Source organism: Mytilus edulis, chromosome 1 (genome assembly GCF_963676685.1).
Source record: "Mytilus edulis chromosome 1, xbMytEdul2.2, whole genome shotgun sequence".
In the NCBI taxonomy this organism is placed as follows: Eukaryota; Metazoa; Mollusca; class Bivalvia; order Mytilida; family Mytilidae; genus Mytilus; species Mytilus edulis.
Genome location: NC_092344.1, coordinates 20,222,174 through 20,239,098, shown reverse-complemented (window position 1 = coordinate 20,239,098; position 16,925 = coordinate 20,222,174). Strand labels below are relative to the sequence as shown.

The following is a 16,925-nucleotide window of genomic DNA, read 5'->3' as shown; positions in this document are numbered from 1 at the left end:
TAGATGACATATATTAGCCTGTCAAACTTAATTTGTTAAAAACTCTGTGTGACATGGATTTCAAAAATAAGCTCAGAAAACTGAAATCCATTATGAATTCATCAAAATTGTCAAATGATTTTATTTAAGGTAGCACAATACAAAGATTTTTTTACTTCCAATCACTAACCTTTGAAATGCTGTAACTTTCTTATTAATGCATAGAAAATCATAAAAGAGGTATATATAGATAGATAAAAGATTAATCTTTTAAATGAATACAATATTTTTATTATGCAATCATTATGTAATCAAATTATTATGTAATTAGTGGCAAAACCTGGGTAAGTTCACTTGAATGAATTAAGCTCTATCATCTCTTTAACTACCGGTATACAGAAAATTTTAACGGAATCTTAATCAACACATTATGGGCTTCAAAAGGGTGTCTCAGATGTCTCTATGGTATTCCATTCTTTCATAAATCTCTAATTAGTGTAAACATCCTAACCACATAAAAGAAGATAATGTTCAATTAGGTGTAAAATTTGTTCTATACATTCTATCTGAAATCTGAGACACCCTTTTGTAGATGATGGCCATAGGAACAACATATAATAAAATCAACCCTCTAGGGATACCTACGCAGAAGTTAATTTCATTTGAAAGTGGAAATTTGGTGAAAAATATTTTAGACACAGTTAACATTACAATTGGTTATATAATTGTTGCATAATACTAACATTGCATTTATTTGAGAGAGTAATCTGTTAGCTATCCGAAACTACCACTTTTATAAATTTTCAAGCATTATTAAGAAAGTTACAGCATTTTAAAACTTGGGAGTTGGAGTTATAAAATCATTGTATTGTGCTACCTTAAGAGTTATTGCAATGCCCTTTATTGATGGCTTTTAATGGATTTTTAAGCTCTTTTTTTGGATACAAGTATTTCAAATGTACATGTATATATATAGCAATAATTCATGTAATTGATGAAGAGAAATTTTGAAAAGCATTATTGATAAACAATTGCTATCAAATTTAGATTTAAAATTAATCTTATTTAGGATGGTTGTAAATTTAGCACTTTTTGCCATTAAAATTCTAATAATATGCTAAAATGTATTTTTTTCAATTTCAGAATTGGGTCTCATATGGATTTGATTTCACAGACAGAGACATGGATACATTCATGAAAAATATGGTTATGTTTCTTATAGTCAGTTGTATGTTTGTTGCAGCTATGACGTTTGTAATGTACACCCCTGATGTAAGGTTAGTAGATATGTTATAAGTTTAACATTTGTAATGTACATGTACGTACACCCCTGATGTAAGGTTAGTAGGTTTGTCGTAAGATGATAATTAACATTTGTAATGTACAGCCAGCCATGTAAGGTCCATTATCAATTTTATTAGTATGTATTGTTTGTTGTAAGTTTACATTTGAAATGTACAAAAAACTAAACCAAAATGTAGATGAATCAATAAGATTATCTCCACTGTATCCAGTCACTTGATTATGAGATTATGGTTGAGTAACATACATGTACATTAAGATAATTGGATAACTTTAGTTTTCCCATTACTGTATCATGTACTTGTTATATTAAAATTCTGCTGTATATATTGGTTTTACTTTAACTAGAGTCTAGAAAAGAGTAAACAAATCTAATAAGATACCTTATTATAGCTCTACTTTCAACACACATAATCCAGAATAACAACAAAATTCACACTAAGATATCATAACAATAATCAAGTAGGACTTTATATAGTCATATTAACATGTGATTGTGCCAGACCAATCCTCTCAATCTTAACCCTCCCTCAGTTACAATCACTTTGCATGCATTGTAGTTGAAAACTAAGATAGGTGCAATTTTAAATTAATTACACTAATCTTATTATTATACAACCTGTGTATACTGATTCCTGTGATAATTAATCAATTGAGTATTTTATATTCTTTATTTCAGACTGAAAAATTGGGCTTGGAGAGAAGCTTTTTTAGAACTAGAACGGAGAGAAAGAGAGGGTTTACCTTTAGTTGATCCCAATTTAGTGAACCCTGACACTGTAGTATTACCTTCAGAGGAAGAAATCGGGGATCAAGACATAATTATATAAATACTTTGTACAGTGATATCATATTTAATGAATGAGAGAATTTTAGTCTGCTTTTGTTTTCTTCATGGTCTGAATCCTTATTCATATATTGTTAATAAAATAGCATTCAAGATGCTTGTTAAGATTCACAAATGACAAGTACACGGTACACATTATTTATTTAATTCAAAAACCATTGAGACAGTATATTTTGGGATTATTCGTACATTCACTGAAAATAAAACAATGTATGAAAGCATATTTATTGAATATAATGCATTAGAAGAAGAACTTTCAAAAAATGAGAATATTTTGCCAATGTTTTGAGGGACACTTCCTCTATATTATTTTAAGATTTTGCCAGATTATAACATTCTACTCAATTTGCTGTCATTTGATTATATTTTTAACAAAAGAACTTTGTTGTTTATAGAGTCAAGATTGATTCAGAAAGCTGTTACTTTAATAGTAAATTTGGTCCTAAATTGTACCTACTCTTGTAAAAAATAATGTGCTCCTGGGTTTAGTTATTGTACACTCCTAGCACCTGCCTAATTTTGTTAGAACTCACAACCTCAGTGTTTATAGGGTAATCATCAATGTACGGTAAGATAAAAGACTTAGAATAATAAGCCACCAAGGCACCACATGTTGAATTGATTTACCCATGAAGATGTGAACAGATATGTATACTTCTCTTTGGTGAGTGGAAAAGATTTGTACAGAAAAATATCTATAAATATGTACTTCTTTGAAAAGGGTGGATAAATGCTACCAGAAATGTATTTCTCTGCAATAAATTAAAGTGAAGATATACATGGAGAAATCACAGATTGGTTCACCCCTTTGAAAAGGGCTATTGACATGTATTTAGAGGTACTGTTAGCTCTGGGATACACTGGAGGTAGTTGTGACCAGATTTGTGTATTTTATTAGGTTAAACAATGTGCACAGAGATGATATCAAGAAGCTACACTTTTCTGTGAAAGTGTGAATTCATTTGTATTGAGATAAGGCAATGGGTTATTGGTCAGTGATATTATTTGCTTTAATTGTTCATGATAGTAAACTTTGGTTGTTCATGAGGTGTAGGTTCATTTCTAATAAACAATTGCATGCCTATGATTTATATGTAGATAGTAAATATTTGGTATGCTGATTTTGATAAGCAGTTAAATTGTATATTGGTCAGTAATTAAGTTTGTACTGATAATTTGTCACGGATCAAGCATAAAAGAGGGACGAAAGATACCAAAGGGACAGTCAAACTCATAAATCTAAAACAAACGGACAACGCCATGGCTAAAAATGAAAAAGACAAACAGAAAAACAATTGTACACATGACACAACATAGAAAACTAAAGAATAAACAACACAAACCCCACCAAAAACTAGGGGTGATCTCAGGTGCTTCGGAAGGGTAAGCAGATCCTGCTCCACATGTGGCACCCGTCGTGTTGCTTATGTGATTACAAATCCGGTAAATAGTCTAATTCGGTAGGTCACATTCATGAAAGGGAAGGGGATTGTAGTTACGCATAATATGCTTCCTGAATATTGATGAAAATTTTGGCACTGGATGTAAAGTAAGCAGTAGTCAATCAAGTAAACTTAGTATGAGTCAGGGATATTATGTGAATCAATGCTTGAATTTAAATACCTTGGTGGCCTCTTGGTAGAATGCTGATATTGAGAAATGTAGGTATAACTTCGACCCCTGTCTGGATCAAACAGAAGACTTGTTTATTGGTAATTGCTTATTCTCTGTTAAGCACGCAGCATTTGGGTCTTTACTTAAGGGATGACTGGGGTAACGAAATAAGGTCATCCTTTAGTCTTCTCCTGACTAGTTGGCAAACATATGCCAAAGAGTGGTGTCTAGTTGATCATTCTAAGCATATTGATGTTTAGTTGGTCATTCTAAGTATACTGTTGGTTTGTCGGTCATTCTTAGTATAATGGGTAGACAAAGTAAACAATGATACTGGTCCAATAGTTGAAATTTTCATTCAGATTTTTCAAGGAACAGAACAAGAGACAAAAATTGAATCCAATAAACTTTTAACATTCCACCTTTATCCTACAACATTTGTCATAACTGTGCAGGGTAACCTTCACTCTGTTTGGGCAGAAAATGAATTCAAATATATGAAATCTATAGTAGATGCTAACTGCATTGTACCGTCAGAAAACTTATTAACACATGACCTTGACAGCAGTGATAATAACTACCTACAATTTGTTACAATGCTTGAATCAAAGAATGACGTAAGTCAAACAAATCTCAAAGTCGCCTCTTCGCCTCGAATTATTGTACCAAAATCGCAGTCAAAGATACATACTGACAATGAGAGCATTTGTTTTTCCATTCAGAAAATGGAAGAAAAAAATTGTAGTATGTCAACAAGTCTAGATTCCAATTTAGACAATATGAATTCAAAAATTGAAAAACTCAGTAAATGTGAACAATTGATACAAGACTTGACATTAAAAAGTGACAATCAACCAGCAGATGTCGAACAAAGGCTAGAAGTCTTAGAAAACAAAATTGTTGATTACATAAACTCAAAGTTAATAGAAATAAAACAAGAAATAAAGACATATCCTAAAATAGAAGAGAAAGTATTTGAATTTGAAAACAATCAATCAGCAGCTCTTGAACAAAGGTTAAATGTTTTAGAAAACAAAATTGTTGACTACGTCAACTTAAAGGTAACAGAAATAAAACAAGAAACAAAGACATACTCTGAAATAGAAGAGAAAGTATTGGAATTTGAAAACAAGTTTGAAAAATTTCAAGATAAGTGCGAACATGCAACATTGGTACAACCAAAAGAGAAACAACCAGAATCACAATTTTCTCAAAACAATTATTCTCAACTGATTTCTGAAAATCAATTTCTGCGATCAGAGAATATGACCTTGAAATCAAATTTGAAAATGTTGGAGGAGAAAATTCAATCCTTAATGGAACACAAAAGACAAGATGTTATCCCACAGGTATCAACCTCAAATTCATTCTCCTTACTTGCGGACCATAATAACAACATAAGCAATGACGAAGAAGAAACAGAGCTTAAAGCTCCAATCTCTAATCAACCTCATTGTGAAATTAGATTTGTTATGGATTCCCATGGAAATGGGATAGATCCAAAAAGAATTTATAAAAACAAAGACGCAGAACTAATTATATTGGGAAAAGGAGAAAAATCCATAAATGGAGCAAAAAACTACTGTGACTCACACAGCTCCCCTAAACATCTTGTTTTAGGGGTAGGAAACAATGATTTGGAAAAGAAATCCACTAGTACATGTATTGCAGACATAAAGTACTTTATTTCAGCATTTCTTGAAAAGAATGAGGATACAACCATCCATGTTTTACCTGCATTTGAAAGGGTAAACAAAGCGACTTTCAACTCTAAATGTGCAGATTTTAATACAGAAATGAAATGGTTTTGCTCACAAAATGAAAAGTGTGAATTCATTGAAAACAAATTAATATCATCGCTAGATCCATCACTGTTCTCAGATGGTATTCACTTCAGTAATTCTGGAAAAAAAAGTTTAGTGCGAATAATCAAGGCCCATCTTAACCCACACATTGGTCTTAAGCCATATGAGGACTACTTCCGTCCACCGAAAAACAGATCTTTTCAACAATCAAAAGTGGCAAAACCAAACCCAGGAAAGGGAAAATTCACTGGTAATCATGGAAATAAGAACAAAGAATTTGAAATCAACAAGCTAGTCCAACAGTTGTTACAACTTGCTAATTAAACTGTTATTTTCAAAATGTAAATGTACTGTAGCCTTATTATAAACATTCATTTTCATAAATTTATTTTATTATTTAGAATGATCATATTTTAAGTCTTTTTTGGAAAATAAAGACTTTTTATTACGGTTATGTAATTTAAACCCCCCCTTTTTTCTTTTTTTTTTTTGTTGTTGAAAAAAATAAAAGTTATGGCCCACAAACTCAGTAAAAGATAACTAGCAACTTCAGCTTGTATTCATGTTTAAATGTTATTTTTGAAATACTAATGTACAAAATGTAGCTAATGGTTAACCATGTTAACCAAAAAAAAAATTCTTCCTGATGAAAAAAAATTAAAAAAAATCCAAAAATTGATATTAAATTTATTTTACTGTAATTCAATTTGCCCCCCCCCCCCCCCCCCCTTTTTTTTTTTTTTTCTCTTACAGAAATATAGCCCCCTCAGTTTGGACTAGTTGCAGGATTTAGATTGATTTCTTTTTCAATTTTAATGTAAGGGTTATTTCATTTTCAATTTAAGTTAAAATTATTAGTTCAGTTCTTCAAACTGAAAAGAAAAAAACCACAAAAAAAAAACAAAAATTTTTGTTCTACACATACATGTACATTGTATGTATACATAACATCGACATGTAAACAAAGATGTTCAACCATGTCTATCGTATTGATTCAATCCAAATTTTGATTATATGATAACCGTTTTATTCTCACATACATATATATATATCTTTTTGAAAAATGAGTAAGCTTAATATAGGTTTTTGGAATACTCATGGCTTAAATAGTCACAAAATTGAAGATGTAGATTTTGTTACTTATGTAAATAGTTTTGAGATAGTTGGTTTTGTTGAAACTTTAGTATCTGACTCACCTGGAAATCTCCCAGATTTTTCTATGCCTTTTACAGTAAAACCTATTAAACGCAAAAGAAAGGGAAGGGCATCAGGTGGTATAGCAGTATACTGCAAACCGCATATCAGAAAGGGAGTAAAAGAGATGAAAAGATCAAAATTTTCACTTTGGTTAAAGCTAGATAAGCAAATACTTGGACTATCTTATACAGTTTATTTGTGTTTTTGTTATATAAAACCATATCTGAATAAAGATGATTCAGAATTGATATTTACACAGCTTCAAAATGAAATCATGCAGTTTAAACATCAGGGAGAAATTCTAATCTGTGGTGATTTTAATGCCCGAACAGGAGGACTGCAGGACTACATTCAAAATGATGATGAAAATGAAAATTTCATTGATTGTCCTGTCCCTATTAATTACTCCCCTGATATTCCCTTAGTAAGACGTCAAATGGATAGAGAAAAAAATATACATGGCACTCTTCTTGTGTCCCTTTGTAAAGATTTACAGTTGAGACTTCTTAATGGGAGATTTCTAGGCGATTCCTTAGGATTTTTTACTTTTTATAATTCTAATGGCCAAAGCACAGTTGATTATATGTTAACAACACCTAATTTATTCTATTGTGTACAGCATTTTATTGTTAGATCTCCAGTGGAATTGTCTGACCACTGTTTATTATCTGTATGCTTTAAATCATGTACTCAAAGAGAGACAACTCTTGAGTCTCATTCAGATGTTGGTAAATTTCAATGGGAACATTCCATGTCAGACAATTATCATGATGCTTTATTGCATAAAGAGTCTGTAAATGATATATTAGATCTAATGAACAATATTGATGATGAAAACTGTGATGATATTGATTTTCTTGTCTCATCAGTTAATAAAATTTATGTTAATGCAGCATCACAAACTTTAGTATTAAAAAAGAAAAGTTCTCGTCCATCTAATAAGAGAAAAAGAGCTAAACCAAAAAAAGCATGGATGTCCAATGATTGTCTTTTGTTGAGGAAAGAAGTAAGGTCTCTTGGTAAAAGACTCCAAAAGGATAAAAATAATGCTAACCTTCGCCAAACATATTCTAATTGTGTAAAACATTATAATAAACAAAAAAAGAGCTTAAAAGCAGAGTTTTATAGGACATTTATTAGTAAATTGAATAGCCTAGAACACAAAGATTCTAAGTCCTTTTGGAAATCTATTAACGATCTAAAAAATAACCACCAACAGGCACCTAGTCCATTATCAAAGCAGGAATGGGTAGAACATTACAAATCCTTATTAAACTCTGATTCAGAACTTAATTTTCCTGATGATCTTGAGACATCAAAGGACAATCATTGCTCTCTGGATTACCCATTTACTTGTAATGAAGTTAAAAAGGGTATCACTAGACTTAAATCTGGTAAGTCTGGTGGTCCTGATTTGATATTGAATGAGTTTATTAAATGTAGTGCCTCATCCATGGTACTAGTTATAGTAAAACTTTTTAATAAAATACTTCAATGTGGAAAATTTCCAAAATCATGGAATCTGTCATATATTTCTTCAATTTTTAAATCAGGTGATCCTAGTGATTGCAATAACTATAGAGGTATATGTGTCTCTAGCTGTTTAGGTAAATTATTTACTTCATTACTGCAAAACAGATTAACCGTGTTCATAGAGTCTAAAGACTTGTTGAGTGCCAATCAGGGTGGCTTTCGTGAAGGATATAGAACAAGTGACCATATATTCATAATGAAAACTTTAATTAATAAATATCTAAATAAGTGTAAGAAAAATCTTTACATTTGTTTTGTGGACTTTAAAAAGGCGTTCGACAGTGTTGTAAGAAAGGCATTACTACATAAATTGCTCAAAAAGGGAATAGGTGGGAAATTTTATGACTTGTTAAAACATATGTATAGTAATACATTATATTGTTGTAAAACAGATGGATTTATTAGTGAATCATTCCATGCTAATTTAGGGGTGAAACAGGGGGACAGTCTTAGCCCCACCCTTTTTAATATTTTTGTCGATGACATAGATTCCTATTTCAACCCTGTTTTGTCTGATCCAGTTAATTTAAATCAGAATAACTTTAGTCATCTTCTTTATGCAGATGATTTAATCTTAATTTCAGAAACACCTAATGGCTTGCAACACTGTGTGGATGCCTTACAATCCTTTTGTATTGATTGGGGCCTAAATGTGAACACCAAGAAAACACAAACTATGATTTTATCAAATAGTAAAAATAGATCTTTATTAGATAAACATTATTTTTATTTTGGTCCCCAACCATTAGAATCTGCTACGGAATATAAATACTTAGGTATAGTCTTCAACAATAGAGGTAAACTTAATATAGCAGCTGAAAATCTTGCTGATAAAGCACGTAAGCAATTTGATGTTTAGTCGGTCTTTTAAAACATATTAATTGATGTTAAGTCGGTCATTTTTAGCATATTGTTGGTAATTCAGTCATTCTGAGTATAATGATGATCAGTCAGTCATTCTAGACATATTAATGACTAGTCGGTCAAACTACCCATATTAATGATCATTAATTTCGGTCATTCTTAGCATATTGGTGATCATTTGATCATTCTAAGCATATTAACGATCATTTTGTCATTCTTAGCATATTGATGATCATTCGGTCATTCTTAGCATATTGATGATCAGTCATTCATTCTAAGCATATTGATCATTATAAAAAAATAAGATGTGGTATGATTGCCAATGAGACAACTCTCAACAACAGACCAAATAACACTGAAATTATAAAACATGTAACAGCTTTAGGTCTACGTACGTCCTTCCAAAATGAACAAAGTCCATACCGCATAGTCTACTATAAAAGGCCCCGAAATCACAAATTTGAATTAAATAAAATAAATTGATGATCAGTCAGTAATTCTCTGTAAAATTGATGATCAGTCGGTTATTCTAAGCATATTGGTTGATGATCAGTTGGTCATTCTAAGCATATTGATGATCACTCGGTTATTTTTAGTATATTAATGATCAGTCAGTCTTTCTAAGTATATTGTTGGTCTGTCATAATAGTAAATAAATAAGTTTTATAAAGGGTCAGCATAGTATATAAACGAGGGCATTACATGAGCCATTATTTGACAGTGTCACATTCTGAATATAACGATGATCAGTCGATTATTCAAAGCATATGGATGATCAGTCGATTATTCAAAGCATATTGATGATCAGTCAGTTATTCTAGACATATTGATGATTAGTTGATTATTTTAAGTATATTGATGATCAATCGGTCATTCTAAGCACGGCTGGTAATCTACACACGCAGAACATTTGGTTCTGCAATGAAAACCGTGAGAGGATTTTCCGGTTGTGATTGAGTGCAGCAATTGTCACCGCTTCAAAGGGTATAGACATTTCTAAATCGCAATTTTCTTATTCAACTAATCAAAATATTGAAAATCGGAGAATGCTATGCTGTGGTGAATACTTGAACAAAGAGATACATGTATCATTAACTGTTGTACGTGGAGTTGAACTCCTATAAAATAAGTTGCCGCACGAGATTTTGCCTAAAAAAGTGACATTTAGATTTTGAAATGGTTCTTATTACAGACCTACAAGTTCAAATTTACTTTTTATTCGATCAATGGGTATGAATGTCGATTTGAGCGGCGTGTACGCTGTCCGGTGTTGATCGACATCTTAATAAATCTAAAAACCTCATATTTTTATTAGGTCATGCGTGAGGGGATCGGTTCTGATTGAGGACATCGTGAATGCGTGAGGGGACGTGAAATCATAATATTATATCCAAACTATGAGTCTTTGGAAGTTGCCTAAATGTGGTCAGATTGTTCATGAAAAACACATTTGTGTGCAAAAACAAAATTAATTAAATAGAATTTTGAAATACATTGTGGGAAGATATGTACATAGAGGAACACAAATTCCAAAAAGTTGTGCCTAATACGGCTAGGGTTTCTGTCTGGAAAAGGAACATCTTTGTTATTTCGAATAAATCGTAATTTTGCAACCAGTGAAGTTTTATAAAATGACTATAATAGATATACATGATAAAATCGAAGTGGTGACTAACTACACAATAAAAACGGATACATAAAACAACCTAAACCAGCACATAAAAATTCACAGCCGAGTTAGCCATACCATCAACGCACAAAGTAACATCACATGAATTTCTTAAACAATATTCCAAAAATAGGATAGACAAAATTCAGGATAAGATTTGCAATACTGATCTAACAATGAAAACTACAACATTAATTAATATCAAATTGTGGTAGTAATAAACTATGCCGAGTATTTGCTGAAATCCACGAATTTGGAGACATATTTGAAATTTATTGGTTAGACTTTTAATAATTAAAAGAAAACTTGGTGATTTATTGTTATTTCAAAATTTTCTCTCATAATTTTTATTTATGCACACAAAGGAGTAGGTCCAGTAAGACCCCTTTTTGGCCCCAAAATATAGCAGTTTTACAAAATTGTTAAAATGTAAACTTATAGTTATTTATTGGATAGAAGAATGCTTCTGCTACATAAATATGGGCTGTTTTTGACAATACAATGCACATATATCGGGTAGTAGCACCATTAAGTCATGCTAAATTACTTAAATCTCCACAATTCTAGCATTTAAAGTAAATTTTTGACGGTTTCCGTGTAAAACGAAAGTGGCCGCATTCGTGTTTATCCTTAATATTGAAATGTAAGTTGTATTTGATGATAATACATAACATTATAAAGTTTTTGGATGAACACGGATGCGGCCACTTTAATTTTTCACAAAGAACATCTGAAAAGTGACATTTTCCGTCATATTTGGTAGAATTTTCATATTTGAGCTTGAATCGGATCGTTTCTTATGACTAAATCGGTTAAAATGTGTCACATAAACTAATTGAATCGAATAAAATAGACACTGACGTGTTTAAAAAGTGGTCAAAATCTTTCAAAAGATGAACTTTAAGTTTGAGGCCAACATCGGTCCTTGCCGGACCTACTCCTTTGTTTTTACACACCAACCATATCAAGGCAACTTTCAACGACTGATAGCTTATATATAAAGATATGATTTCAAGTCCCCTCACGCATTCACGATGTCCTCAATCAGAACCGATCCCCTCACGCATGACCTAATAAAAATATGAGGTTTTTAGATTTATTAAGATGTCGATCAACACCGGACAGCGTACACGCCGCTCAAATCGACATTCATACCCATTGACCGAATAAAAAGTAAATTTGAACTTGTAGGTCTGTAATTAGAACCATTTCAAAATCTAAATGTCACTTTTTTAGGCAAAATCTCGTGCGGCAACTGATTTTATAGGAGTTCAACTCCACGTACAACAGTTAATGATACATGTATCTCTTTGTTCAAGTATTCACCACAGCATAGCATTCTCCGATTTTCAATATTTTGATCAGTCGAATAAGAAAATTGCGATTTAGAAATGTCTATACCCTTTGAAGCGGTGACAATTGCTCCACTCAACCACAACCGGAAAATCCTCTCACGGTTTTCATTGCAGAACCAAATGTTCTGCGTGTGTAGATTACCAGCCGTGCTAAGGCTATTGTTGATCAGTCGGTTATTTTATGTTTATTGCTGATCAGTTAGTTTAATATTCTAAGCATATTGATGATTAGTCGGTTATTCTAAGCATATTGCTGATTAGCTAGTCATTCTATGCATATTGATGATTTGTCGGTCGTTTTAGGGATATTGATTAGTCGGTCACTCTAAGCATATGGATGATCAGTCAGTTATTCTAAGCATATTGATGATCAGTCAGTTCTTCTAGGCATATTGATGATTAGTTGATTATTTTAAGTATATTGATGATCAGTCGGTCATTCTAAGGCTATTGTTGATCAGTCGGTTATTTTATGTTTATTGCTGATCAGTTAGTTTAATATTCTAAGCATATTGATGATTAGTCGGTTATTCTTAGAATATTGATGACCAGTCGGTTATTCTTAGGATATATTGACGAACAGTCGGTTATTCTTAGCATATTGATGATCAGTTAGTTAGTTTAAGAATATTGATGACCAGTCAGTTATTCTAAGCATATTGCTGATCAGTCAGTTATTCTAGGCATGTTGATGATTAGTTGGTCACTCTAAGCATATTGATGATCAGTCAGTTATTCTAAGCATATTGATGATCAGTCAGTTATTCTAAGCATATGGATGATCAGTCAGTTATTCTAGGCATGTTGATGATCAGTCAGTTATTCTAGGCATGTTGATGATTAGTTGGTCACTCTAAGCATATTGATGATCAGTCAGTTCTCTAAGCATATTGATGACCAGTCAGTTATTCTAAGCATATTGCTGATCAGTCAGTTATTCTAGGCATGTTGATGATTAGTTGGTCACTCTAAGCATATTGATGATCAGTCAGTTATTCTAAGCATATTGATGATCAGTCAGTTATTCTATGCATATTGATGATCAGTCAGTTATTCTAAGCATATGGATGATCAGTCAGTTATTCTAGGCATATTGCTGACCAGTCAGTTATTCTATGCATATTGATGATCAATCAGTTATTCTAAGCATATTGATGATCAGTCAGTTATTCTAAGCATATTGATGATCAGTCAGTTATTCTAAGCATATGGATGATCAGTCAGTTATTCTAGGCATGTTGATGATCAGTCAGTTATTCTAGGCATGTTGATGATTAGTTGGTCACTCTAAGCATATTGATGATCAGTCAGTTATTCTAAGCATATTGATGACCAGTCAGTTATTCTAAGCATATTGCTGATCAGTTAGTTATTCTAGGCATGTTGATGATTAGTTGGTCACTCTAAGCATATTGATGATCAGTCAGTTATTCTAAGCATATTGATGATCAGTCAGTTATTCTATGCATATTGATGATCAGTCAGTTATTCTAAGCATATGGATGATCAGTCAGTTATTCTAGGCATGTTGATGATTAGTTGGTCTCTCTAAGCATATTGATGATCAGTCAGTTATTCTAAGCATATTGATGATCAGTCAGTTATTCTAAGCATATTGATGATCAGTCAGTTATTCTATGCATATTGCTGATCAGTCAGTTATTCTAGGCATGTTGATGATTAGTTGGTCACTCTAAGCATATGGATGATCAGTCAGTTATTCTAAGCATATGGATGATCAGTCAGTTATTCTATGCATATTGATGATCAGTCAGTTATTCTAGGCATATTGATGATTAGTCAGTTATTCTAAGCATATTGATGATTAGTCGGTCGTTTTAGGGATATTGATTAGTCGGTCACTCTAAGCATATGGATGACCAGTTAGTTATTCTAAGCATATGGATGATCAGTCAGTTATTCTAAGCATATTGATGATTAGTCAGTTATTCTAAGCATATTGATGATCAGTCAGTTCTTTTAGGCATATTGATGATCAGTCGGTCATTCTAAGGCTATTGTTGATCAGTCGGTTATTTTATGTTTATTGCTGATCAGTTAGTTTAATATTCTAAGCATATTGATGATTAGTCGGTTATTCTAAGCATATTGCTGATTAGTTAGTCATTCTATGCATATTGATGATTAGTCGGTCGTTTTAGGGATATTGATTAGTCGGTCACTCTAAGCATATGGATGATCAGTCAGTTATTCTAAGCATATGGATGATCAGTCAGTTATTCTAGACATATTGATGATTAGTTGATTATTTTAAGTATATTGATGATCAGTCGGTCATTCTAAGGCTATTGTTGATCAGTCGGTTATTTTATGTTTATTGCTGATCAGTTAGTTTAAAATTCTAAGCATATTGATGATTAGTCGGTTATTCTTAGAATATTGATGACATGTCGGTTATTCTTAGGATATAATGACGAATAGTCGGTTATTCTTAGCATATTGATGATCAGTTAGTTAGTTTAAGAATATTGATGACCAGTCAGTTATTCTAAGCATATTAATGACCAGTCGGTTATTTGAGCATATTTGATGATCAGTCGGTAATTTTAAGCATATTGATGACCAGTCGGTTATTCTTAGCATATTGATGACCAGTCGGTTATTCTTATCATGTTGATGATCAGTCGGTTATTCTTATCATATCGATGACCAGTCGGTTATTTGAGCATATTGATGATCAGTCGGTTATTCTTATCATATCGATGATCAGTCGGTAATTTGAGCATATTGATGATCAGTCGGTTATATTTTTAGCATATTGATGACCAGTCGGTTATTTGGGCATATTGATGATTAGTTAGTCCTTTTAGGCATATTGATGATCAGTCGGTTATTCTTATCAATTTGATGATCATTCGGTTATTTTGAGCCTATTGATGGTCAGTCGGTCATTCTCTTTATCGAGTATATCTTCTTCTTTTGTTACAGAAAACCATCAACGTACTGATGTTTACTTTCCGGCGCATGCCTGGTAAATGTTTTTTAATAAATTTATGTTGATAATTTTTGTCAAAATATAAATTAACAAAATATTTCTTATTCAAAGTTGTTTTTGGTCATATATTTTCGTATTTTCAATTTTTACAATTTTTCTTTGTTTTTAATTTATACAATTTTTTATTTAGTTTTTAAATATTACATTTTTTTATTTTTTAGTTTTTTGGTATAAGATAAAAACAAGAGTATCTGTTTATTTCAGATGAGGGTAAGTATCAAGGAGCACGTCGTGTGTGAGTGCATCCTTGAAGTTTTCTGTAGTACTGTTTTTGGTAATTTCAGGGGTTAGTTTGTTCCAGTCTTTGATGGTTTGACAGAAGAAAGAAAATTTATAGCTGTCTTTATTGCAATGAATTTGTCTGTAGGATTCTTTATTGGTGGATCTTGTAGTGGAGTGACTCTGTTGTAATACATTTTGCGATGGAATGGCTATCTTTTCATTTACAATTTTGTGGAACATTATAAGCCTTGTTCGTAGTCGGCGTTCTTGTAATGTTTACCATTTCATGGTATCTAGCATCTCAGACACACTGCTGGTGTTGCGATGTCTATTGCACACATACCTTGCTGCCCGTCTTTGTACTTTTTCCAGTGATTTTATATTTTCGTTTGTAAATGGGTCCCATACAGTACAACAGTATTCCAACTTTGGTCTTATGAGTGTTTGGTATGCTCTTTCTTTAATTGTTTGCGATTGGACTTTAAGGTTTCTTCTGATGAAACCTAAGGATTTATTTGCTTTTGCAGCAGTTTGTTGGATGTGGGTGTTCCATTTTAGGTCTGCTGAGATGGTGATGCCTAAGTATTTTGCATGTTTTACAGATTCTAAGATGTGTCCATACATGTTATAATAAAAGTGGATGGGATTTCTTTTTGTTGTTATATTCATGATGTTACACTTGTCTGGATGGAAAGACATAAGCCAATCTTTTTCCCATTGTATGGCAGCTTCTAGGTCTTCTTGAAGCTTGAGGCAGTCGTTTTGAGTTTTAATTTGTCGGTAGATTATACTGTCATCTGCAAAGAGTCTGATTTTGCTATGTTGGATGTAATCTGGGAGGTCATTTATGTAAATTAAGAATAGTATCGGTCCTAGCACTGTACCCTGTGGGACTCCTGATGAGACTGGTATTTTTGAAGATGACATGTTTTCTAAAAGTACTGTTTGTGTTCTGTTTGAAAGAAAGGAGCCTACCCAGTTAATGATTTGATCTGATATGCCAAAGTATTTCATTTTGTATAGTAATCTTTTGTGTGGTACCTTGTCGAAAGCTTTAGCAAAATCCATGATAATAAGATCTGTTTGTATGTTCTTGTCGTTGTTTTGGAATAATTCATGTATCAGTGAGATGATTTGTGATTCACATGATCGTTTTGCCCTAAATCCATGTTGTAATTCATATAGAGTGTTGTTTGTTTCTAAGTGATTCATCATGCTGCTTGCAAAGATATGTTCGAGTAGTTTACAAGCTATGCATGTTAAGGATATAGGCCTATAGTTGCCTGGGTTGTGTTTATCCCCTTTTTTGAATACAGGTGTGACATTTGCGTGGTTCCAGTCAGATGGTACTTTGCCTGTTTGTAGTGATCTTGTAAATATTAAAGTGAGGATATCTGTACATATTTCGATGTTTTGTTTTAGTACTTTGCCTGCGATGGTGTCAGGACCAGTTGCTTTATTCGGGTTTATGTTTTTGATTAGTTTGTAAACACCATCCCTAGATATTCTAATGGGTTCCATT

General features: G+C 32.3%; 1 protein-coding gene across 1 annotated transcript in view; it reads left to right on the top strand.

Annotated features, from left to right (window-relative positions):
• LOC139526717 (NADH dehydrogenase [ubiquinone] 1 beta subcomplex subunit 11, mitochondrial-like) overlaps positions 1–2,156 on the top strand; it is a 4,189-nt gene extending 2,033 nt beyond the window's left edge. Inside the window, exons 2-3 of the mRNA XM_071321884.1 lie at positions 1,123–1,256; positions 1,961–2,156. Coding sequence (XP_071177985.1) covers positions 1,123–1,256; positions 1,961–2,111 — 285 coding nt within the window. The 3' untranslated portion in view covers positions 2,112–2,156. The remainder of the gene's footprint in view (positions 1–1,122; positions 1,257–1,960) is intronic.
• Positions 2,157–16,925: the final 14,769 nt, after the last annotated feature.